The sequence below is a fragment of the Symsagittifera roscoffensis genome, chromosome 5 (assembly GCF_963678635.1).
Source record: "Symsagittifera roscoffensis chromosome 5, txSymRosc1.1, whole genome shotgun sequence".
Classification (NCBI taxonomy): Eukaryota; Metazoa; Xenacoelomorpha; order Acoela; family Convolutidae; genus Symsagittifera; species Symsagittifera roscoffensis.
The window spans coordinates 34,412,676-34,437,062 of NC_087066.1; the positions used below are offsets into that span (position 1 = coordinate 34,412,676).

At 35.9% G+C, this 24,387-nt stretch overlaps 1 protein-coding gene across 2 annotated transcripts in view; it reads right to left on the reverse strand.

The window, feature by feature from the left end:
* Positions 1 to 24,387, reverse strand: part of LOC134846183 (protocadherin Fat 4-like) — a 66,968-nt gene that overhangs the window by 6,632 nt on the left and 35,949 nt on the right. For both annotated transcript variants that reach the window (XM_063863432.1, XM_063863433.1), the window contains exons 7-12: positions 23,935 to 24,197; positions 22,469 to 23,710; positions 22,147 to 22,280; positions 8,836 to 9,025; positions 3,624 to 3,749; positions 31 to 2,961 (exon numbers count right to left, since the gene is read on the reverse strand). In XM_063863432.1, the coding sequence (XP_063719502.1) occupies positions 31 to 2,961; positions 3,624 to 3,749; positions 8,836 to 9,025; positions 22,147 to 22,280; positions 22,469 to 23,710; positions 23,935 to 24,197 (4,886 nt within the window). The remainder of the gene's footprint in view (positions 1 to 30; positions 2,962 to 3,623; positions 3,750 to 8,835; positions 9,026 to 22,146; positions 22,281 to 22,468; positions 23,711 to 23,934; positions 24,198 to 24,387) is intronic.

Genomic DNA, 24,387 nt, shown 5'->3' on the forward strand with positions numbered 1-24,387 from the left:
TCAAATTACATTTCATTTCCAAACAATTACCTGAGTATGGGAAGTTGCAGATGCATTCATAATCATCAATAGTGTTTCCCTCCACACAAAAAGAGCCCGCATCAGTTTGGCACAATTCTACAGTGCCTTCTTTGTGACATTGTCGCATGTCCAAGTCGTTTTCGATTTCACATGACTGGCCAGTGAATTCTTCACTGCAATCGCAACTTAATTGACCGCTTTCGCTCGTTGAACATTTACCATAGTTGAAACAAATCAGAATTCTTCCGTTTTCATTATCCACACAGTGACTCCTCGAATCATCTTCAGGTTCACATGTTAACTTCAGTTCTACTTTGACCGTGTTTAGAATTACTGAGTCGCTCCTGAACACACTTCTTTCAGATGCCGAAGTAGGAAATGTTATCTCTTGATTGCAACTGTCTGTTTCGTTAATACACTCAGAGATTGCAAGAGCTTCACACGCACTAGTCGTTATACGACTGATTTTGAGTCCGGACAATATTCGAACTTCATTGATTCTGTTTCTGACACCCGTGTCAGAATCACTCAACGTTTCTGGCGAGAGCAAAAGTAGCATCGACGGGTCTGGAGTTTTAACCTCCCAAATGTTTATGACAAGGTAACTTTCATTTAACAAGTCATGCAAAACTGTCACCAAGTTCTGCAACTCCGATTCCAGAAACTGGTCAGTTGTAAGGTCTTCGATGCGAACAAACAAACTGTTTGCAATAATTTCTGTTCTCGCGTTCATCTTGTTAACATTGATTGTGACACTGTTTATCACGTCAGCGTGCTGACCATCGTTACTTTTGTATTGAATGATAGAAATCTCACCAAGGCTAGACTGCGCATTGGACTTCCAGAGAAGCGCACATTTTTCAGAAACTTCTAACAGTTCATTCATGCTCAAGCTTTTGGCTTCAGAGCAAGAGAATTGATTGCTAGTATTGTCCACGTCATCGGGATAGAGAAATCCAATGTGCAGATTTGGCAAGAAGTTGAATGAGAATAGATTCACATTCCAAGATTTAGCAAATGAGGGATTGTCATTAACATCTTTGACCTCTAAATGAAACTTAACCAAGCTAGATTTTTCAGGGGTCCCATTATCTGTTATGCTAACTGGGATTTCGACAAATGGAGTCAGCTCATGATCAAAATTCTCTTTGGTTCTTAGCTCATTGCCGACTACTTCGATGTAATCTCTCGCCGGCAATCCAGTAACATCAATTGTAAAAGGAGCTCCGTTCTCCGGACTATCTAGGTCAACTATTGCATCCAAAACTAATATAAGTGTCCCTATTGGAGCGTTTTCATTTACTTCAAGCTTTCGGTTTTCTGCTAATTCTCCGCTTAAAACAGGCGCATTATCGTTCACATCTCTAATTAGCACGGTAAGATTAGCGACGTCATTGATTTGATTGTCAACTGAATCTGCTACAATGACTTCAAACGTCAGGACGTCTCCCAGAGTTTCTCTGTCTAGAGGAATCAAATTAGTAACAACTCCAGTTTGTTCTCCGATTGTGAAAACACCCGAATTAGGTTGCTTTAATGTGAAGACAAAGTTCGAGAAATCCAGCGACTTGTCCCGGTCGAACGCTGAGACCCGGAGTATCTCAATTCCAATAGACTCCGTTTCACTCAGAGTTGCACTGTAAAGCTCTTGATGGAAAGATGGAGCTTCGTTCTCGTCGATAACCACAATTCTCAAAGGTACAGATGCTATTTTTCTTGGACGGGGCGCATCAACAGCTAGTACTTTTGAGTCGAAGACTGTCTCGTTTTCGTAATTAAGACTCTGCTGGAGCGTCAGTTCTCCTGTTTCTTCATCCAGATTGAAAAACTCGAGAAAAGTTGTAATTCTTGAATTAGTTTCGGCCGACAAAGAAGGAATCAGGAAATATTTCAGCGAGTTGACAAAATGTATTGTTTGCAATTCAGCTGAGATTGGATTGTTCCTGTAGTATTTTTGCAGCCTCGTAACATATGGCGGCACTTCAGCGCAATCTCCATCAGTAGCAACCAGCTTACCAATTTCAGTTTCTACCAGAGCACTTTCTTTTGCTGGCCAAGTGTAACTCTCCGATTGAAACTGGGGAGCCATATTGTTCAAACTATCGACAACTATTATTTCGAAAATGGCTTCCGAAAAGTGTTCTTCATTAGTTTCATCTGTTACTCTTATTCGGATTCCACCGTCGCCTTCGTAGTCAAAATGAGCGCAACTCAGAATTCTATTCGTTTTCAGAACACTATATGATGTATTGTCAATAAAGAATAAATCGGTTCCGGTGATGATTTCGAAGTTGTAGCTTTGCTGAAAACTCGCATCCTGATCTCTGATATAATCAGATAAATTTAATATCGGTCTATTTTCTTCGTTACTTTCTGCAATAAGAACGGTTATTCTTGGTACTAGAACTTCATTTGTAAGCCCAGAGGGGTTGAAAAAAGTCGGTACATTATCATTTATGTCAATTACTGTTACTACTACTTCTGCATTTGCTGTCAGCGTGCCCACTGATGTCAAATTATCGGTGGCTTGAATGTGAATAGTAAAAATCTTCACATCTTCGTAGTCAATGACCAAATCTGTTGCAACTATTCTGCCTGTTAAATATTCCATTTCTATTTTTTCTCCAACTGCCTCTGGTTCGGTTATTGTAATGCTGTAAACTATATTCTTTTCATCGGTTACTACAGCTGAATTGTCATAGATATTTGCTCGACACAATGCAATCAGGGTCCCCGGGAGCAAGTTCTCCTCAATTGATGCTGTATAATTTTCATGGGAGAATCGAATGGAGAACGTGTTTTTAGAAACAATATATACACTAAATATAGTGGAAAATGATAGTTGAGGAATTCCGCTGTCGCTTACTTTCACTTCTATTTCGATATTCTTTGTGTTTAGAGCGATTGTCTCCAAATCCACTAGTAATTGAAGCTCAGTTCCTACAAAAAAGTGACAGTATAACAAGGAGGGCAAATTGCTGTGCACGTAGCATTGAATGTTCCGACCCCAATGACTCGAGAAAAAAAAAGAGTCGAGGCGGTAAAAAGTCGGAAAAAAATGAACATAGGCAACAGACAGATAGTCAACTGACTTATTTTTTGAAAAAATCTCTTAACTTTTGAATTTTGAAAGTATCTCAACTTTCGAAAAATATATATGCCCGTAGAGCTTTTTGAATTTCTACAGCAACTTATGATCGACCCTTTATTGATTGAATTACCCCAATTAGAGAAAACGGGACCAACAGGTAAGTTTTCTTTATTCCGCTGAGAAATCTGACATTAAATTCCAATTTCGAAATTTTATACAGAGGCGAGTACACTAACATTGCACTAACAATTCATTATATTAAAGCACTAACACTAGCCACAAATAAAGCAGAGGACAGATGCTTTGAAATTTCCAATGCTACAAAGAGAGATTATATGAAAGTGAACACTTTTAACGAACTCTTTCATTTGCGAGTTAGGTTAGAAAAAAAGAAGGTTGGTACTAATACACTACGCTTCTCGCTAATTAAAATAAAAAACGTTAACGGGGAAATTTCTATCGTTCGGAATTGAGTACAAAAATTGTTTCTCGTACAAAAATTGTTTCTCACCTTCAATTGTGAAGATGTCTAATTGGGCATTCTCAATGTAAAAGACTAGCTCTCCGTTCGGGCCAAAGTCTTCATCCTCGGCTCGTAGTTCTGTTATGACATATCCTCTTTCAGCATTTTCAGGAACTAAGCAGCAAAAAACCATGTCACATATTCACAAATTTTCGAACTGCAACATCAACATTTTTTCTCGAGAAATGGGAAATGAGTTAGATTAATTTACAGAATGTACACCCAATTTTAAAACAGTTCAACCGAATTAGAAATAATTGTAAATAGAGCTTCTGCTCATCAGGGAGAATTAAATTGAACATCACCAACGAGCACATCAGAACTTCTAGTTGAGCAAACACTACCCATAAATTTTACAAAAAAAATGGCAAACATAGGCTCTTAGATCAAATTTCTGATCTTTGATTTTTAATATTACTAATTCTGCAAAACGTGTACCTCAGGTCTTTTGCTCTAGTTTTTACGCGTTGACAAGAAGACGAAGCTGAGCTTCGCGCCACTAGCGATTCAAAAATGAATGACTATGAATGAAATCAAATTTTAAAAAAATGCTCTTCAAAAAAAAAAAAATGCAAAAGCCCCAAATATCGGGAACAAAGTTAGTTACCAGTACAATTGAAACCTCTACAAAGGATGCTAAAAACAACTCCTTTCTTTTAGAGCTAAGTCATCAAAATAAGCAGAAACAAAAATCTAAAATAGGCGAAAGTTTTCAATTTGCGAAGAAATATGTCCCAACTGTAATCGAACTCCTGGGCCCTGTTGTCTCAACCATGGGTGTTACAGCAACTTCGTCACAGAGGCAACGCAGAGCTTCGCACCACTTGCGATGGAAAAAAAGAACGTCTGGAAAAAAGTTTAAAAACAGATTGGAAAAATCTTGGGAAACAATTTTAAAAAAAAACGAGCAACAAAATGAAATTGACTCCAACTGACATTTTAAACTGGCCAGAATTCTGATTTCGTTTTCAGCTAAGATAATATACCCTACCGTTTTATAGGAGTGCAGCCAGTATTTAGACAGCCGCGTATTCATACTAGTCAGTATTTAGACAAAGTAAATACTCAATTCTGATTGGTCGAAACGAATCAAAATCTGAACACCAAAATAAACAAGAAATTGAAGACTAACGAATTAATATCTCAATTGGCCGAAAGTTGGCAATAAATTATCGCAAAATAATGGAATTTTCTTTTGTGAAAGCCCCGTTCAGAGGGGAAAACTTACTTTTTGATGGTTACTTATATAAGAAAAGCCGAAAAAGAGAAAACATTCAATACTATAAATGCGTTATCGATAGTTGCCCGTCCCGATTAACTCTCGAAATTTCAAATAACAAAATTATTTATAAACCTGCAACTCACCCCCACTTGCCCCCAGAAGATCGCGTGTCGGAGCAAAAGTTTAAGGAAAAAATCATCGAAAAAATTGAAAAAAACCCAGTTGTCCCGCTGAAAACAATTTACGAAAATCAAGTGCAGGAAACAGATGAGAATTATTTACCGCCAGCATTCAGCCAAGTACGAAAATCAATGAGCCGAACCCGCGGAAAAAAATTGCCCCCCATACCCAGAAGTTTTGAGGAAATAAATATCAACGACCAATGGACGAAAACCTCTAACAACAAGGATTTTCTACTGCACCAAGGCGATGATATGCTAATTTTTGCATCAATTCAAGACTCGAATTTTTGGTAAGATCAAAAAATATTTTGGGTGATGGAACGTTCAAAACGGCCCCCCGACCGTTCTTGCAGATTTATACAATTTTTGGATCGAGTGAAAAGTGGAAAGTACCGGTCGTCTGGGCATTTCTCATGCGAAAGAGTGAAGAAACATACCAAAAATTTTTCGAGATTTTGACCCAAAAATGCCAATTTTTTTGTAATTGGCCGTTAATGCCCGAAATTTTTTTGACTGATTTCGAAACTGGGATCTTGCCGGCAATCAAAAAAGTGTTTTACGTCACGAGCCATCTCGGATGTTGGTTTCACTATACCCAGTGTATTTTCCGAAAGTTTCAAGAACTCGGATTTTCGAGAGAATATAAAAATGATCCGACCCTGCACATGATAGCTTGTAGACTATTCAACTTGCCTTTTTTACCGTTGATGAGCTGATTGTATGTTTCCAAAGTTATCAGTCCGAAATATCGGAAATTTTTTCTCGACACCAAAATCTTGAAAAATTTTTTCAGTACATTACTGAATTTTGGATAAGTGGTTACGTCCCCCTTGTTACGTTGAATGTTTTTGACAGGGATGTGACCCTTAGAACTACCAACAAATGCGAAAATTGGAATATGAGATGGAACAAAGAAGTTGGGGTCGTTCGGCCAAATTTTTGGAATTTGCTGAAAAAATTAGGTGCCCAAGAAATCGAGTCTCGCATGCAATTATGAAGAATTTCGCGTGGCAAATCAGCCACAAAAAAACGACGAAAACATCAGTTATTGGACGAAAAAATATTTCGCCTGAAAAATTCTTATCTGGGGGGTCACTTGTCATCGAAAATGTATTGTGAGGGAGTTGCAGTCATTTGTCAAAACTTTTGAAAAACTATGAACTTTCTCAAACTATTAACTTTCTGTCGGCTTAAATTTTTTCCGCCTAAAATATCGTTTTAAGTTTTGTCCAATAATATTTCATTGTTCTTAAGTGATTTTTATTTTTGCTTTCTCTATTCTGATTGGTTAACTCAATTTTTGTCTAAATACTGACCAGTATGAATACGCGGCTGTCTAAATACTGACATGTCACCCGTTTTATATTATTTTGCAACAATCAGCACTAATGTGAAGTAAACAACACACATCACCTGAAAAAAAACTTGACTTATAAACTTAAAAAAGCATTACAAAATAATGGAAAATCTAATAATAATTCTTCTTGCTTCCAGAAAAATTGCTCAAAAACTCCAATCAAACAAAGATGTATTTACACGAAAGAACAAACAAAGGATTTTGAAGTTCTGAAGCCGAAAACAAACGCCGATTTTAATTCCTAAAAAGAAACTTGTCAGAGAAAAACAAGTTTAAAGAAAGAAAAAGTTGAACAAAACCTCAACCCAAAGAACCTTAATCAACTAAAACTGCTTACAAAAAGGTATCATGGAACCATTTCGAAAAATGAATGAGTCCGGAAACGTTTCAATAATATCTGGAAGTGAAATAAAATTATGTGGAACGTTTTTTTTTTAAATTGACAACAAAAAAATGAGTACAGAGACGAAGCTAGGCTTCGCAAGCATATGCAAGAACACGACCCAAAAGCAGCTCTATCAAGTTGAAAGAAAAAGTAGAAAAAAGCCTCGAATCAGCAAAAACTCGGCTACGAGTAGGATTCGAATCTGCGACCTGCAATTAAGAGATTTTTAGTCTCACGCACTGCCCCCTCAGCCACTCAAGCTTCACAACCCACAAATACTAGTCATGAAGGAAGCCCCTACATATGCTAATGAATTGCCAATGCCATTAAGCAAAAAAGGCACCAAATACAAGTCGACTCAATTTTGCAAGTAATAATTTGGAATAGAACAAACTGAAGGCATCCACACTAACTTTGCATGTAACAAATCGCAAATCATACAGTCACATTGTGTATAATTTATGCATTTCAAAAAAAGTGCGAGATATATTTCTGAAATCGTGTTTTCATTATTGTTATGTTGTTTGAAACAAATCACTTTTTTCGGTTCGTTTGATGAATTAAAAATGCAACAACTGTGTTAACTTATAACTATTCGAAGGTCAAAGCACATGCTATGAAAAAGCTAAAAAGTTGCCCCAAAATTGGCTCCAATATTTGCGACTTAGGTTAAAAAAAAACAAAGGAAGGTTCGCACTTATACACTCGCTTCCCAAGTGTAAAAACTGAAATGGTATTTTGTTACAATTTCACATTAAATTATTTTCAACTACAAGAATACAAAAAGTTAATCAGGAGCAGTAGCTACAGCAACTCAAGTTAACACAGTAAAGCAACAAATGCGTTTAATTCTGATTTGGTAGGACATCAATCTTCTTGTATCAAATGAAATGGCTACCTTGAAAAATAGGTCAGTTAACAAAAATGGTGAAAAAAAAACAGGACAAAAAAATGAGGCAAATATTGTTGAAAACTTTGACTATTTCTCCAAAAAAATATTAAGGACTTTTTTTTAGTTTAATTTTTCACTTTTGAAAGAGTATAGAAAGTTTACTTAAACTTTTCCAAAATTTCATATACGAAATCAATCACTATCTAATAGTACCAAAGAAAGTTAATCGAAAAAAAAAACAAAGCCGACGGAATTAAAGCGGACCTCTTCCTGCGTCGAAATTCTACCGAAAACTTTCGGCTCCGAAAAAAATATTCTCAAAAAACCTCTTAACAGGAACACAGAGCCCATTCTTGATATGCAACCAACTACTACACACTAAACTAACCATGGTGCTAGTGAAACAGTTACCATTTCATTTCGTCCATTCTGTGAACTAAGTTGTTTACGGGAAAAAGTCTTGTAACCGATTGCAATAACTTTGCTTATCGCAACAGTAAAAAAAAAGCTGAAACTTGAAAACAAAAATGGGCTACGGGAGTCAAGCCAAAAAAAAAGCAAACGGATAATAGCCTGAAAAAGCGCAAAAAAATCAACTTTGCCAGAACCAAAAACAGGTCTCGGTCGGAGTCGAACCACAAGTCTTACCTCTATGACACACATACCAGATGGTTGACTCAATTTGATGTTATAATCAGAAACACTGCATTCGAAATAAAACTTTAAATGAAAAAAAAGTCGAACAAAATCGTTGAAAAATTTTTTGTTCTCAAACTGGAAGTTTTAGCGAGTATTAAAAAGCGAGTTAAAAACGTGTATAAAAAAGCCTTTCATAAGGTAACTTACTTTCTATGAATTGAATTCAATCATCATTTGAATAAAAGTTTCAGGAAAAAAACACTAGGCAAATATGCCGACAAAAATTGTGCCGAAAGCCAACAAAAAAAAAACAGTTTTTACATCTGAAATTTGTTAACCATATATCCAAAAACGCATGGCACAATAACTCGAGGTGTTAAACGTGCAAGGTGTTGAAAACAGAGCTATTGAAATGGAGATCACCCTGTGAGCACAGTTATCTACGTGAAAAAAGCCTAGTACCCGATTAAAAGACCTTTGCTAATCACAAGGGTAACAAATACACTCATCTTAATTTGTTTACCTTTAAAGACGTTACTTTGATGAATGAACTGTGGCACATGGCTGTTCTCTTGCTTGACACATACATCTAAAATTTTCACTTCGTATTCATAAGGGTACAACAGTTCTTGAGTAGCCACAGCTATTGCAGAGCAATCCAAACCCGACTGGACAGACTGCACAGTTGATCGAAAGATTGTGTCATCGTTTATCTAAAATCAAACGTTTAACCAATAAAAAAACCACTAACTGGAAGAATACACAGAGGCAAAGCTGCAGTTTGCAAACACAAGCGATGAAACGGCAAAAGATATCTCTAAAAGGTGAAAAATGAAATAAGGAAAAAAAGGTGAAAATAAGAAAAAAAATTTCGACGTGTGTCGGAATCCAACCACCGAATTGGAGATTGAAATCGTCCTATCTGAGCAAAAGTAAATTTAACAATCGTCAAATACTGGCAATCAATTTAACGGATACAAAACACCGGCAAAAAGAAGCTCCAAGAAGGGAAAAACAAACTAAGAAAAAAGTAAAATAAGCCGTGAATAATGAAACTTTTGCTATGTGCAGGAATCGAATCTCCAACATGTAGATAAGGATTATCACGTCCTCGCATCTGCACCAAAATTGCTTAAAAATTACTAACACTAGCTACCAATGAAGCAGCTACAGTTGCTATTAAATTGCCAAGCTATTCAGCGAAAGTGCCACCAAATGAAAAAACTATTTCACTCTTCCGGATTCAAACTTCCGACTTTCAGGTTAGGAGTATCACGTCCTCGCATCTACGTCATGAATGAATCAGCAACAGATGCTAATTAATTGGCAATGATTGGAGATATTTCATAAGTATCACGTATTGTGCACTTTTATTTGCGACTTAGGTAAGAAAAAATTGTTTCGCATCATTAGACAAAGCTTGGATTGTGCAATGACATGTACCGAAGAAGAACACTTAACAAGTAGAATAAGAGTCTCACTTCCTTGAATATATGCCATAGTCGTTTAACAGTACGGAAACGGTAGCCATCCATAAACCAGATAAAACAGATACTATTTAATTGACAATGCAATGATAGCGAAAGTGCCATCAGCGGCAGTGTTGGGTAGGACCATGCTCACTCGCTTGCTTGTTCAATAAGTCCCTTATAAACCTCTATCTCTGGAAGCCATAGAAAATTACACACAATAAAAAATATAGCCACCGAGCGGTTGGAAAAGACTTAATGAACGCAATGAAACAAAAATAAAAGAAAAGAAACAAAATTTCTAGAATAAAATGAAACAGAATTTCTAGAATAAATTCGAATCGAAACTTTTTTTGATATTACTAACCCAATTTGAGAAAATTGGATCAATAGATATATTGTTTATTTCGCTGGGTTATTTAATATTAAACTCCACTTTCGAAACCATAGTCCAAACTATACGAAACTAACTCCAAACTATAATCGATCTTTTTTTGACTTTTACAAATTCGGTATTCGTCGAAAATTAAAACACAAAAATAGAAAATTTAGCCTGAACAAATTTGAAAAATTTTCCGAGACAAAACGGGAAAAACTCATCACGAACTTTATAAAAGACCTTCATCAAGACCTTCATCTCGACTCTTAATCGTAGTATTCGAAACATTCTGCTCTATTGCATAGCAACTGGCTTTTATTCCTGTTTCACTAGATTCCGAGCTAAAGCTGGAGGTACCTGTTTGATAATTTCGAATTATTTTCTCGATGCGGAACGAAATATGTTTTTTTAAAAACACGAGAATTGCGCTTCACCAAAAACCTTAGTTGTTTTTGTAATAAAATTAAACCGGAAAAACTTCAAGAATGTGGACTCATTCACAAACATAATTAAAAATAGGAAAAACTGTACGTCACAGCTTTTGCAGGAGAGCTCATCTCTACCCTTTCCTTTGGTTTGGCTGGTAGTTTTTGAGACAAGTCAAAAAATGACAAAAACGGTCAAAAAATCTCAATAAGTCCTCTTTGCGAGGGCGTGACTTTTTAGTTTAAAAAATGTGCGTAGCAATTTGAGCGAAGGAGCTTCTCACAACCCTTTCTTTCTTTCCATTGAACAGATGATTGGAAATATTTCATAATTTCCACGTATTGGGCACTTTTATTTGCGACTTAGGTAAGAAAAAATTGCTTCGCATCATTAGACAAAGCTTGGATTTTGCAATGACATGTACCAAAGACGAACACTTAACAAGTAGAATAAGAGTCTCACTTCCTTGAATATATGCCATAGTCGTTTAACAGTAGACAAACGGCAGCCATCCATAAATCAGATACAACAGATACTATTTAATTGACAATGCAATGACAGCGAAAACGCCATCAGCTGCAATGATGGCTAGGACCATGCTCACTCGCTCGCTTGTGCAATAAGTCCTTTACATACCTCTATCTCTGGAAGCCATAGAAAATTACACACAAAATAAAATATAGCCACCGATCGGTTGGAAAAGACTTAACAAACGCAATGAAACAGAAATAAAAGAAAAGAAACAAAATTTCTAGATTAAAATGAAACAGAAGTTCTAGATTAAATTCGAATCGAAACTTTTTTTGATAATACTAACCCAATTTGAGAAAATTGGATCAATAGATAAATTGTTTATTTCGCTGGGTTATTTAATATTAAACTCCACTTTCGAAACTATAGTCCAAACTATACGAAACTAACTCCAAACTATAGTCGATCTTTTTGTGACTTTTAATATTTCGGTATTCGTCGAAATTCAAAACACAAAGACAGAAAATTTAGCCTGAACAAATTTGAAAAATTTTCCGAGACATTACGGGAAAAAATCATCACGACCTTTATAAAAGACCTTCATCAAGACCTTCATCTCGACTCTTAATCATAGTATTCGAAACATTCTGTGTTATTGCATAGCAACTGGCTATTATTCTTGTTTCACTAGATTCCCAGCTTAAGCTGGATTTACCTGTTTGATAATTTCAGAAATATTTTTTCGATGCGGAACGATATGGGTTTTTTCAAAAACACGAGAATTGCGCTTCACCAAAAACCTTAGTTGTGTTTGTAATAAAATTAAGCAGGAAAGACTTTAAGAATGTGGATTCATTCACAAACATTATTTAAAAGTAAGAAAAACTGTACGTCACAGCTTTTGCAGGAGAGCTTATCTCAACCCTTTCCTTTGGTTTGGCTGGTAGTTTTTGAGACATGTCAAAAAATGACAAAAACGGTCAAAAAATCTCAATGTGTCCTCTTTGCGAGGGCGTGACTTTATAGTTTTAAAAAATGTGCGCGGCAATTCGAGCAAAGGAGCTTCTCACAATCCTTTCCTTCTTTCCATTGAACACATGATTGGAAATATTTCAAAAGTGCCACGTATTGTGCACTTTTATTTGCGACTTAGGTAAGAAAAAATTGCTTCGCATCATTAGACAAAGCTTGGATTTTGCAATGACATGTACCGAAGACGAACACTTAACAAGTAGAATAAGAATCTCACTTCCTTGAATATATGCCATAGTCGTTAAACAGTACGCAAACGGTAGCCATCCATAAATCAGATACAACAGATACTATTTAATTGACAATGCAATGACAGCGAAAGTGCCATCAGCTGCAGTGTTGGGTAGGACCATGCTCACTCGCTCGCTTGTGCAATAAGTCCTTTACATACCTCTATCTCTGGAAGCCATAGAAAATTACACACAATATAAAATATAGCCACCGAGCGGTTGGAAAAGACTTAACGAACGCAATGAAACAGAAATAAAAAAGAAACAAAATTTCTAGAATAAAATGAAACAGAATTTCTAGAATAAATTCGAATCGAAACTTTTTTTGATAACACTAACCCAATTTGAGAAAATTGGATCAATAGATAAATTGTTTTTTTTTTCGCTGGGCTATTTAATATTAAATGCCACTTTCGAAACTATAGTCCAAACTATACGAAACTAACTCCAAACTATAGTCGATCTTTTCGTGACTTTTACACATTCGGTATTCGTCGAAATTCAAAACTTAAAATAGAAAAATTAGCCTGAACAAATTTGAAAATTTTTCCGAGAAAATAAGGGAAAAAATCATCACGACCTTAATAAAAGACCTTCATCAAGACCTTCATCTCGACTCTTAATCGTAGTATTCGGAACATTCTGTGCATAGCAACTGGCTATTATTCTTGCTTCACTAGATTCCCAGCTAAAGCTGGAGGTACCTGTTTGATAATTTCCGAATTATTTTTTCGATGCGGAACGAAATGGGTTTTTTCAAAAACACGAGAATTGCGCTTCACCAAAAACCTTAGTTGTTTTTGTAATAACATTAAGGAGGAAAAACTTTTAGAATTTGGATTCATTCACAAAAATAATTTATTAATAAGAAAAACTGTGCGACACAGCTTTTGCAGGAGAGCTCATCTCAACCCTTTTCTTTGGTTTGGCTGGTAGTTTTTGAGACAAGTGAAAAAATGACGAAAACCGTCAAAAAATCGGAATGTGTCCTCTGTGCGAGGGCGTGACTTTTTAGTTTTAAAAAATGTGCGTAGCAACTCGAGCGAAGGAGCTTCTCACAACCCTTTCTTTCTTTCTATTGAACACATGATTGGAAATATTTCATAATTGCCACGTATTGTGCACTTTTATTTGCGACTTAGGTAAGAAAAAATTGCTTCGCATCATTAGACAAAGCTTGGATTTTGCAATGACATGTACCAAAGACGAACACTTAACAAGTAGAACAAGAGTCTCACTTCCTTGAATATATGCCATAGTCGTCTAACAGTAGGCAAACAGCAGCCATCCATAAATTAGATACAACAGATACTATTTAATTGACAATGCAATGACAGCGAAAGTGCCATCAGCTGCAGTGATGGTTAGGACCATGCTCACTCGCTCGCTTGTGCAATAAGTCTTTTACATACCTCTATCTCTGGAAGCCATAGAAAATTACACACAATATAAAACATAGCCACCGAGCGGTTGGAAAAGACTTAACGAGCGCAATGAAACAGAAATAAAAAAAAAGAAACAAAATTTCTAGATTAAAATGAAACAGAATTTCTAGAATAAATTCGAATCGAAACTTTTTTTGATAATACTAACATAATTTGAGAAAACTGGATCAATAGATAAATTGTTTATTTCGCTGGGTTATTTAATATTAAACTCCACTTTCGAAACTATAGTCCAAACTATACGAAACTAACTCCAAACTACAGTCGATCTTCTCGTGACTTTTACAAATTCGGTATTTGTCCAAATTCAAAATACAAAAATAGAAAATTTAGCCTGAACAAATTTGAAAATTTCTCCGAGAAAATAAGGGAAAAAATCATCACGACCTTTATAAAAGACCTTCATCAAGACCTTCATCTCGACTCTTAATCGTAGTATTCGGAACATTCTGTGCATAGCAACTGGCTATTATTCTTGCTTCACTAGATTCCCAGCTAAAGCTGGAGGTACCTGTTTGATAATTTCCGAATTATTTTTCGATGCGGAACGAAATGGGTTTTTTCAAAAACACGAGAATTGCGCTTCACCAAAAACCTTAGTTGTTTTTGTAATAACATTAAGGAGGAAAAACTTTTAGAATTTGGATTCATTCACAAATATAATTTATTAATAAGAAAAACTGTGCGACACAGCTTTTGCAGGAGAGCTCATCTCAACCCTTTTCTTTGGTTTGGCTGGTAGTTTTTGAGACAAGTGAAAAAATGACGAAAACCGTCAAAAAATCGGAATGTGTCCTCTGTGCGAGGGCGTGACTTTTTAGTTTTAAAAAATGTGCGTAGCAATTCGAGCGAAGGAGCTTCTCACAACCCTTTCTTTCTTTCTATTGAACACATGATTGGAAATATTTCATAATTGCCACGTATTGTGCACTTTTATTTGCGACTTAGGTAAGAAAAGTTGCTTCGCATCATTAGACAAAGCTTGGATTTTGCAATGACATGTACCAAAGACGAACACTTAACAAGTAGAACAAGAGTCTCACTTCCTTGAATATATGCCATAGTCGTTTAACAGTAGGCAAACAGCAGCCATCCATAAATCAGATACAACAGATACTATTTAATTGACAATGCAATGACAGCGAAAGTGCCATCAGCTGCAGTGATGGTTAGGACCATGCTCACTCGCTCGCTTGTGCAATAAGTCTTTTACATACCTCTATCTCTGGAAGCCATAGAAAATTACACACAATATAAAACATAGCCACCGAGCGGTTGGAAAAGACTTAACGAACGCAATGAAACAGAAATAAAAGAAAAGAAACAAAATTTCTAGAATAAAATGAAACAGAATTTCTAGAATAATACTAACTATTTTTGATAATACTAACATAATTTGAGAAAACTGGATCAATAGATAAATTGTTTATTTCGCTGGGTTATTTAATATTAAGTTCCACTTTCGAAACTATAGTCCAAACTATACGAAACTAACTCCAAACTACAGTCGATCTTCTCGTGACTTTTACAAATTCGGTATTTGTCCAAATTCAAAACACAAAAATAGAAAATTTAGCCTGAACAAATTTGAAAATTTCTCCGAGAAAATAAGGGAAAAAATCATCACGACCTTTATAAAAGACCTTCATCAAGACCTTCATCTCGACTCTTAATCGTAGTATTCGGAACATTCTGTGCATAGCAACTGGCTATTATTCTTGCTTCACTAGATTCCCAGCTAAAGCTGGAGGTACCTGTTTGATAATTTCCGAATTATTTTTTCGATGCGGAACGAAATGGGTTTTTTCAACAACACGAGAATTGTGCTTCACCAAAAACCTGAGTTGTTTTTGTAATAACATTAAGGAGGAAAGACTTTTAGAATTTGGATTCATTCACAAACATAATTTATTAATAAGAAAAACTGTGCGACACAGCTTTTGCAGGAGAGCTCATCTCAACCCTTTCCTTTGGTTTGGCTGGTAGTTTTTTAAACAGGTGAAAAAATGACAAAAACGGTCAAAAATCTCAATGTGTCCTCTTTGCGAGGGCGTGACTTTTTTCCATTGAACAGATGATTGGAAATATTTCATAATTGCCACGTATTGTGCACTTTTATTTGCGACTTAGGTGAGAAAAAATTGCTTCGCATCATTAGACAAAGCTTGGATTTTGCAATGACATGTACCAAAGACGAACACTTAACAAGTAGAAGAAGAGTCTCACTTCCTTGAATATATGCCATAGTCGTTTAACAGTAGGCAAACGGTAGCCATCCATAAATGAGATACAACAGAGACTATTTAATTGACGATGCAATGACAGCGAGAGTGCCATCAGCTGCAGTGATGGTTAGGACCATGCTCACTCGCTCGCTTGTGCAATAAGTCCTTTACATACCTCTATCTCTGGAAGCCATAGAAAATAACACACGATATAAAACATAGCCACCGAGCGGTTGGAAAAGACTCAACGAACGCAATGAAACAGAAATAAAAGAAAAGAAACAAAATTTCTAGATTAAAATGAAACAGAAGTTCTAGAATAAATTCGAATCGAAACTTTTTTTGATAATACTAACCCAATTTGAGAAAATTGGATCAATAGATAAATTGTTTATTTCGCTGGGTTATTTAATATTAAACTCCACTTTCGAAACTATAGTCCAAACTATACGAAACTAACTCCAAACTACAGTCGATCTTCTCGTGACTTTTACAAATTCGGTATTTGTCCAAAATCAAAACACAAAAATAGAAAATTTAGCCTGAACAAATTTGAAAATTTTTCCGAGAAAATAAGGGAAAAAATCGTCACGACCTTTATAAAAGACCTTCATCAAGACCTTCATCTCGACTCTTAATCGTAGTATTCGAAACATTCTGTGCTATTGCAAAGCAACTGGCTATTATTCTTGTTTCACTAGATTCCCAGCTAAAGCTGGAGGTACCTGTTTGATAATTTCCTAATTATCCTTTCGATGCGGAACGAAATGGGTTTGTTCAAAAACACGAGAATTGCGCTTCACCAAAAACCTTAATTAACTTTGAAATAAAAATAAGGAGGAAAGACTTTAGGAATGTGGATTCCTTCACAAACATAACTTATTAATAAGAAAAACTGTACGTCACAGCTTTTGCAGGAGAGCTTCTCTCAACCCTTTCCTTTGGTTTGGCTGGTAGTTTTCGAGACAAGTCAAAAAATGACAAAAACGGTCAAAAAATCTCAATGTGTCCTCTTTGCGAGGGCGTAACTTTTTAGTTTTAAAAAATGTGCGTAGCAATTCGAGCGAAGGAGCTTCTCACAACCCTTTCTTTCTTTCCATTGAACAGATGATTGGAAATATTTCATAATTGCCACGTATTGGGCACTTTTATTTGCGACTTAGGTAAGAAAAAATTGCTTCGCATCATTAGACAAAGCTTGGATTTTGCAATGAAATGTACCAAAGACGAACACTTAACAAGTAGAATAAGAGTCTCACTTCCTTGAATATATGCCATAGTCGTTTAACAGTAGGCAAACGGCAGCCATCCATAAATCAGATACAACATACTATTTAATTGACGATGCAATGACAGCGAAAGTGCCATCAGCTGCAGTGATGGTTAGGACCATGCTCACTCGCTCGCTTGTGCAATAAGTCCTTTACATACCTCTATCTCTGGAAGCCATAGAAAATTACACACAATATAAAATATAGCCACCGAGCGGTTGGAAAAGACTTAACGAACGCAATGAAACAGAAATAAAAGAAAAGAAACAAAATTTCTAGATTAAAATGAAACTGAAGTTCTAGATTAAATTCGAATCGAAACTTTTTTTGATAATACTAACCCAATTTGAGAAAACTGGATCAATAGATAAATTGTATATTTCGCTGGGTTATTTAATATTAAACTCCACTTTCGAAACTATAGTCCAAACTATACGAAACTAACTCCAAACTACAGTCGATCTTCTCGTGACTTTTACAAATTCGGTATTTGTCCAAAATCAAAACACAAAAATAGAAAATTTAGCCTGAACAAATTTGAAAATTTTTCCGAGAAAATAAGGGAAAAAATCGTCACGACCTTTATAAAAGACCTTCATCAAGACCTTCATCTCGACTCTTAATCGTAGTATTCGAAACATTCTGTGCTATTGCAAAGCAACTGGCTATTATTCTTGTTTCACTAGATTCCCAGCTAAAGCTGGAGGTACCTGTTTGATAATTTCCTAATTATCCTTTCGATGCGGAACGAAATGGGTTTGTTCAAAAACACGAGAATTGCGCTTCACCAAAAACCTTAATTAACTTTGAAATAAAAATAAGGAGGAAAGACTTTAGGAATGTGGATTCCTTCACAAACATAACTTATTAATAAGAAAAACTGTACGTCACAGCTTTTGCAGGAGAGCTTCTCTCAACCCTTTCCTTTGGTTTGGCTGGTAGTTTTCGAGACAAGTCAAAAAATGACAAAAACGGTCAAAAAATCTCAATGTGTCCTCTTTGCGAGGGCGTAACTTTTTAGTTTTAAAAAATGTGCGTAGCAATTCGAGCGAAGGAGCTTCTCACAACCCTTTCTTTCTTTCCATTGAACAGATGATTGGAAATATTTCATAATTGCCACGTATTGGGCACTTTTATTTGCGACTTAGGTAAGAAAAAATTGCTTCGCATCATTAGACAAAGCTTGGATTTTGCAATGAAATGTACCAAAGACGAACACTTAACAAGTAGAATAAGAGTCTCACTTCCTTGAATATATGCCATAGTCGTTTAACAGTAGGCAAACGGCAGCCATCCATAAATCAGATACAACATACTATTTAATTGACGATGCAATGACAGCGAAAGTGCCATCAGCTGCAGTGATGGTTAGGACCATGCTCACTCGCTCGCTTGTGCAATAAGTCCTTTACATACCTCTATCTCTGGAAGCCATAGAAAATTACACACAATATAAAATATAGCCACCGAGCGGTTGGAAAAGACTTAACGAACGCAATGAAACAGAAATAAAAGAAAAGAAACAAAATTTCTAGATTAAAATGAAACTGAAGTTCTAGATTAAATTCGAATCGAAACTTTTTTTGATAATACTAACCCAATTTGAGAAAACTGGATCAATAGATAAATTGTATATTTCGCTGGGTTATTTAATATTAAACTCCACTTTCGAAACTATAGTCCAAACTATACGAAACTAACTCCAAACTACAGTCGATCTTCTCGTGACTTTTACAAATTCGGTATTTGTCCAAATTCAAAACACAAAAATAGAAAAATTAGCCTGAACAAATTTGAAAATTTTTCCGAGAAAATAAGGGAAAAAATCATCACGACCTTTATAAAAGACCTTCATCAAGACTTTCATCTCGACTCTTAATCGTAGTATTCGAAACATTCTGTGCTATTGCATAGCAACTGGCTATTATTCTTGTTTCACTAGATTCCCAGCTAAAGCTGGAGGTACCTGTTTGATAATTTCCTAATTATCCTTTCGATGCGGAACGAAATGGGTTTTTTTCAAAAACACGAGAATTGCGCTTCACCAAAAACCTTAATTAACTTTGAAACAAAAATAGGGAGGAAAGACTTTAGGAATGTGGATTACTTCACAAACATAACTTATTAATAAGAAAAACTGTACGTCACAGCTTTTGCAGGAGAGCTTATCTCAACCATTTCCTTTGGTTTGGCTGGTAGTTTTCGAGACAAGTCAAAAAAAGACAAAAACGGTCAAAAAATCTCAATGTGTCCTCTTTGCGAGGGCGTGACTTTTAGTTTTAAAAAAAGTGCGTAGCAATTCGAGCAAAGGAGCTTTTCACAACCCTTTCTTTCTTTCCATTGAACACATGATTGGAAATATTTCATACGTGCCACGTATTGTGCACTTTTATTTGCGACTCAGGTAAGAAAAAATTGCTTAGCATCATTAGACAAAGCTTGGATTGTGCAATGACATGTATCGAAGACGAACACTTAACAAGTAGAATAAGAGTCTCACTTCCTTGAATATATGCCATAATCGTTTAACAGTACGCAAACGGTAGCCATCCATAAATCAGATACAACAGATACTATTTAATTGACAATGCAAGGATAGCGAAAGTGCCATCAGCTGCAGTGTTGGGTAGGACCATGCTCACTCGCTTGCTTGTGCAATAAGTCCCTTATATATCTCTATCTCTGGAAGCCATTTAAAACTACACACAATATAAAATATAGCCACCGAGCGGTTGGAAAAGACTTAATGAACGCAATGAAAGAGAAACAAAAGAAAAGAAAAAAACTTCTAGAATAAAATGAAACAGAATTTCTGGAATAAATTCGAATCGAAACTTTTTTTGATAATACCAACCCAATTTGAGAAAATTGGACCAATAGATTTCTTTATTTCGCTGGGATATTTAATATTTAACTCCACTTTCGAAACTATAGTCCAAACTATACGAAACTAACTCCAAACTATAGTCGATCTTTTCGTGACTTTTACAAAGTCGGTATTCGTCAAAATTCAAAACACAAAAACAGAAAATTTAGCCTGAACAAATTTGAAAAATTTTCCGAGAAAATAAGGGAAAAAATCATCACGACCTTTATAAAAGACCTTCATCAAGACCTTCATCTCGACTCTTAATCGTAGTATTCGAAACATTCTGTGCTATTGCATAGCAACTGGCTATTCTTCTTGTTTCACTAGATTCCCAGCTAAAGCTGGAGGTACTTGTTTGATAATTTCCGAATTATTTTTTCGATGCGGAACGAAATGGGTTTTTTTTTAAAACACGAGAATTGCGCTTCACCAAAAACCTTAGTTGTTTTTGTAATAAAATTAAGGAGGAAAGACTTTAAGAACGTGGATTCAATCACAAACATAACTTAATATTAAGAAAAACTGTACGTCACAGCTTTTACAGGAGAGCTTATCTCAACCCTTTCCTTTGGTTTGGCTGGTAGTTTTCGAGACAAGTCAAAAAATGACAAAAACGGTCAAAAAATCTCAATAAGTCCTCTTTGCGAGGGCGTGACTTTTTAGTTTAAAAAATGTGCGTAGCAATTTGAGCAAAAGAGCTTCTCACAACCTTTTCTTTCTTTCCATTGAACACAACATCTCACACTTCACAGCATCTCAGAGAGGATAGTTTTCTAGAAAAAATAATAATTAAAAAAAAAACGTTGGAAAAATCGAAATTTTTGCATGGAAAAAATTTGCGCGAATCTGCTGATGCAGGGGAGCTTCATACAATCCATTCCAACTATTGGAACTAAAATTGGAACATAATTGGGAGAGTATTTTTGGGGAAAAGTCAAAAAAGTTTCAAGAAACAGTCAAAAAATCGAAAACTTGACTTTTCCGAGTGTCATAATTTTTTATGTTTAAAAACTTATAAAATTGAGCATAACTGCTGAAGCAGGAGAGCTACCCACAACCAGCTTGACTCATTTAACACAAAATCTAAGATTTGGGAGTGTGGTTTGTGAAAATATTTTAAAAAAATCTAAACTATGGGTCAAAAATTCCCCCACCCAGTTTTTTGAAGGCTATCGAAATTGGGGTAAGGTAAAAAGATTAGGGATACGGACAGGCTAGTGGGCTGGATTCCTATTGGTATTACTTTTTCGAAAATTGACTAAGCAGTTTTTGAGATAAAGTGTAAAAATTTTGCTAAGCGTCTCAAAAAACACGGTCACATTAATTTTTCATAATATCTGTTTATATCAAACATAGCCAACTGATGGTTGGAAATAAGTAATGAACACAAGAAAACTCAATAAAAAACTTGTTTTTTCAAAAAGCTTCAACTTTTTGAATTCGAAGAAAAAAATTCGGCTTTAAAGCTCTTGAATTTGTAGAACAATTTATGATGGACATTTTTGTTAAAATTGACCCAATTTGAGAAAACTGGATCAATAGGCAAAACTTTATTTAGCTGGGAAATCTGATATTTAAATTCCATTTTCGAAATAGAAGTCGATCACGTTTTTCGCAACCTTTAACAAATTCGGTATTCGTCGAAATTCAAAACTCAAAAACAGAAAATTTAGCCAGAACAAATTCGTCAAACAGCGAGAAAAAAAATTGAGCGTGAACAAATTTTAAGACTTTTTCTTAAAAAAAAAAAAATCAGCAAGACCTATATAGAAGTACTCACTACGTTCATTACACTAAAACAGGAATTTTTTGGTACATGCTGCGCCATAAAGCTTCCAACTTCATGAGGTTTTTATATCACAAAGTCAAAGACACTTTACAGCTGTTTGGTTCACGGTGGATGTAAAATCTGGTTATTTTGCATCTTCAGTTGTTTTCGAAAACTAAAAAAACAAATGGTTCAAAAACTAACCTCCCAGATAAAATTGAAGCTTATTTTCAGATAGAAATGGCATACCTTAATTCTGCCAGACGTAGAGTCGATTGAAAACATCTTCTCATCTTCCAGGTGCATGAACTTGAACTTGACTGGAGAGTCATCAACGTCACTTGCAGAGATGGAACCAATATCCACTCCAATTGCTTCGTTTTCTAGAAAACAAAAGAGCGAAAGTTTCGAATGATTTTCAACGCAAATATCTCCTAAACCTATATAATGCACATCTGAGAAAATAACATGTGATCATTCAGAATTTAGAGTCCTTGGTTTTTGAGCAACTTTTTTTGTACAACTGGTTGAAATTAAGGTAGCAAGGTAGTTTAAAATGTAATGGTCTAACCTTGAACTATTAGGGTAGACAATTCTTCAAATCTAGGCGTTTCATCGTTCTCGTCCGTAACTACAACTTCTACTAGCAGACTGCTTTCCAGGCGTCCATTTTGCACCAACACATTCAGCTGGTATCTGTCGTTATCTTCGAAGTCAAACTGTGTCTTACTTCTCACCACCCCTGTAATGTCATCTATCTCAAAATTTTGACCTCCTTCGAGCAGACTAAACTTGTTCACAGGGTACTGCGATGCGTCCTGATCTCTGCATGCAATTCTTCCAAGTTTTGAGCCAATGGGCGATGTCTCCGCAATTTCAAGAAAGTGTTCGTCATTCCCGATACTGCATTCTGGCACAAACTCGTTAGCATCAGAAAGCAGCAACTCGAACAAACAGGTCGATTTCAGCTCACTGTCTATATCGGTGACTTGGACAATATATTTCAAGCTATATTCGGTATCAAATGAGTCCGGGAAACTTTCTCGATCCAAAGGGTTTTCATCACTGGCAGTCAAGGTAATCATGTTATTAATTAAAGAGATGAGACCTTCATCCAGAAAATCCCGTGAGTTCCGATCAGCGGGGAAAATCTTGGTTGACGTTTGATTGAATGGACTTTCATCCAAATCTTCGATCGCGAGATCTGTTGATACAATTCCTCGGAAATTTTCGTTAACTAGAAGTGACATATACGCTGCCACGCCTCCACATGATGGGACATGGTCATTTCTGTTCACAACTTGGATCGCACCAGTCACCGCGTAAATTCGACTTATTCCACTTTCATCAGTCGCCATTACATAAATGTCCTCAATTAATTCACAACTAGCATCAAAATCCAAGCTTGCCTTCGTTCTTATTAATACCTCCTCACCTAGGTTCATTATTTCGATGTGTTCAATTCCACAACTTGACCCCAACAATCGATATTCAACGTCATTATCAGCTGAAGCAAAAGAAAAAAGATCCGTTTCCTCTCCTTCTGACACAGATGCGGTCAGCGCTTCGAACTGTGGGCTTGCAACAACTGGTATTTGTTTAAGTTCTATCTCCAGTTCAATTGTGAATGGTCCATAAAAGCCATGAGTTACATATGACAAGAGAACAGGGTATATTCCAAGATCTGTAATATGAAGGTTGATTGTCACAAATCCAGTCTGAGCAGCTAGAGCCACGATGTTGCCTTCCAAATTGGTCCACTCAACGTCTGCTAAAGACGTTCCTCCTTCGCACACTACTTGCGACACGAAAGCTGGAACAAAAACTCGCACATAGCAAAGGGCATAATGCAAAGCTCCATGTATGTGAACTCATTGGCTGTTGTGGGGTTTGTTCGAAATGCTATCGGCCCATTGCGAGACCAAAGAAAACTGAAAGTTAAACAAGTTCTGAAAAAACTTGAAGAAAACAATAGATCATCCCAGAAATTTTGTGTTAAGGGGAAAATCAATTAATCAATACTTGCTTAACACTTACTTCCAACTTCCAGAGGGGCCGCAAGAACTACTCTGTTTCTCTGAATTGACAAGAAGCAAGGATCCTCTTCTTCAGGTGTACTTCTGACTGCCTGAAGTGTGAATGGTACCGAATGTGTCTCGGAGTGATTCCTCACTGACGAAGCTGTCACTTGAGCCTTGTATTCAGTCTGAGTCGTTAACTTAGACATCACAATTATTTCTCCGCTCGTCTCACAGATAGTAAATGGAAGCTGCTGCTCATCCAACGAAGAAACGGAAAAGCTAAAAAAAAATCCAATCAAAATCCAATCATATTTCAAAATTACCTTCTATTAAAACTTCTTGCTTCTAAAAACGTTCGAGCTCTTTCAAAACTTCACGCTATTTTAATCATGAGTAAATTTTATTTAACGAGTTTGATTCAAGCATCATAATTACCATTATCAAAAATCGTTTTACATCCTCTTTCAAT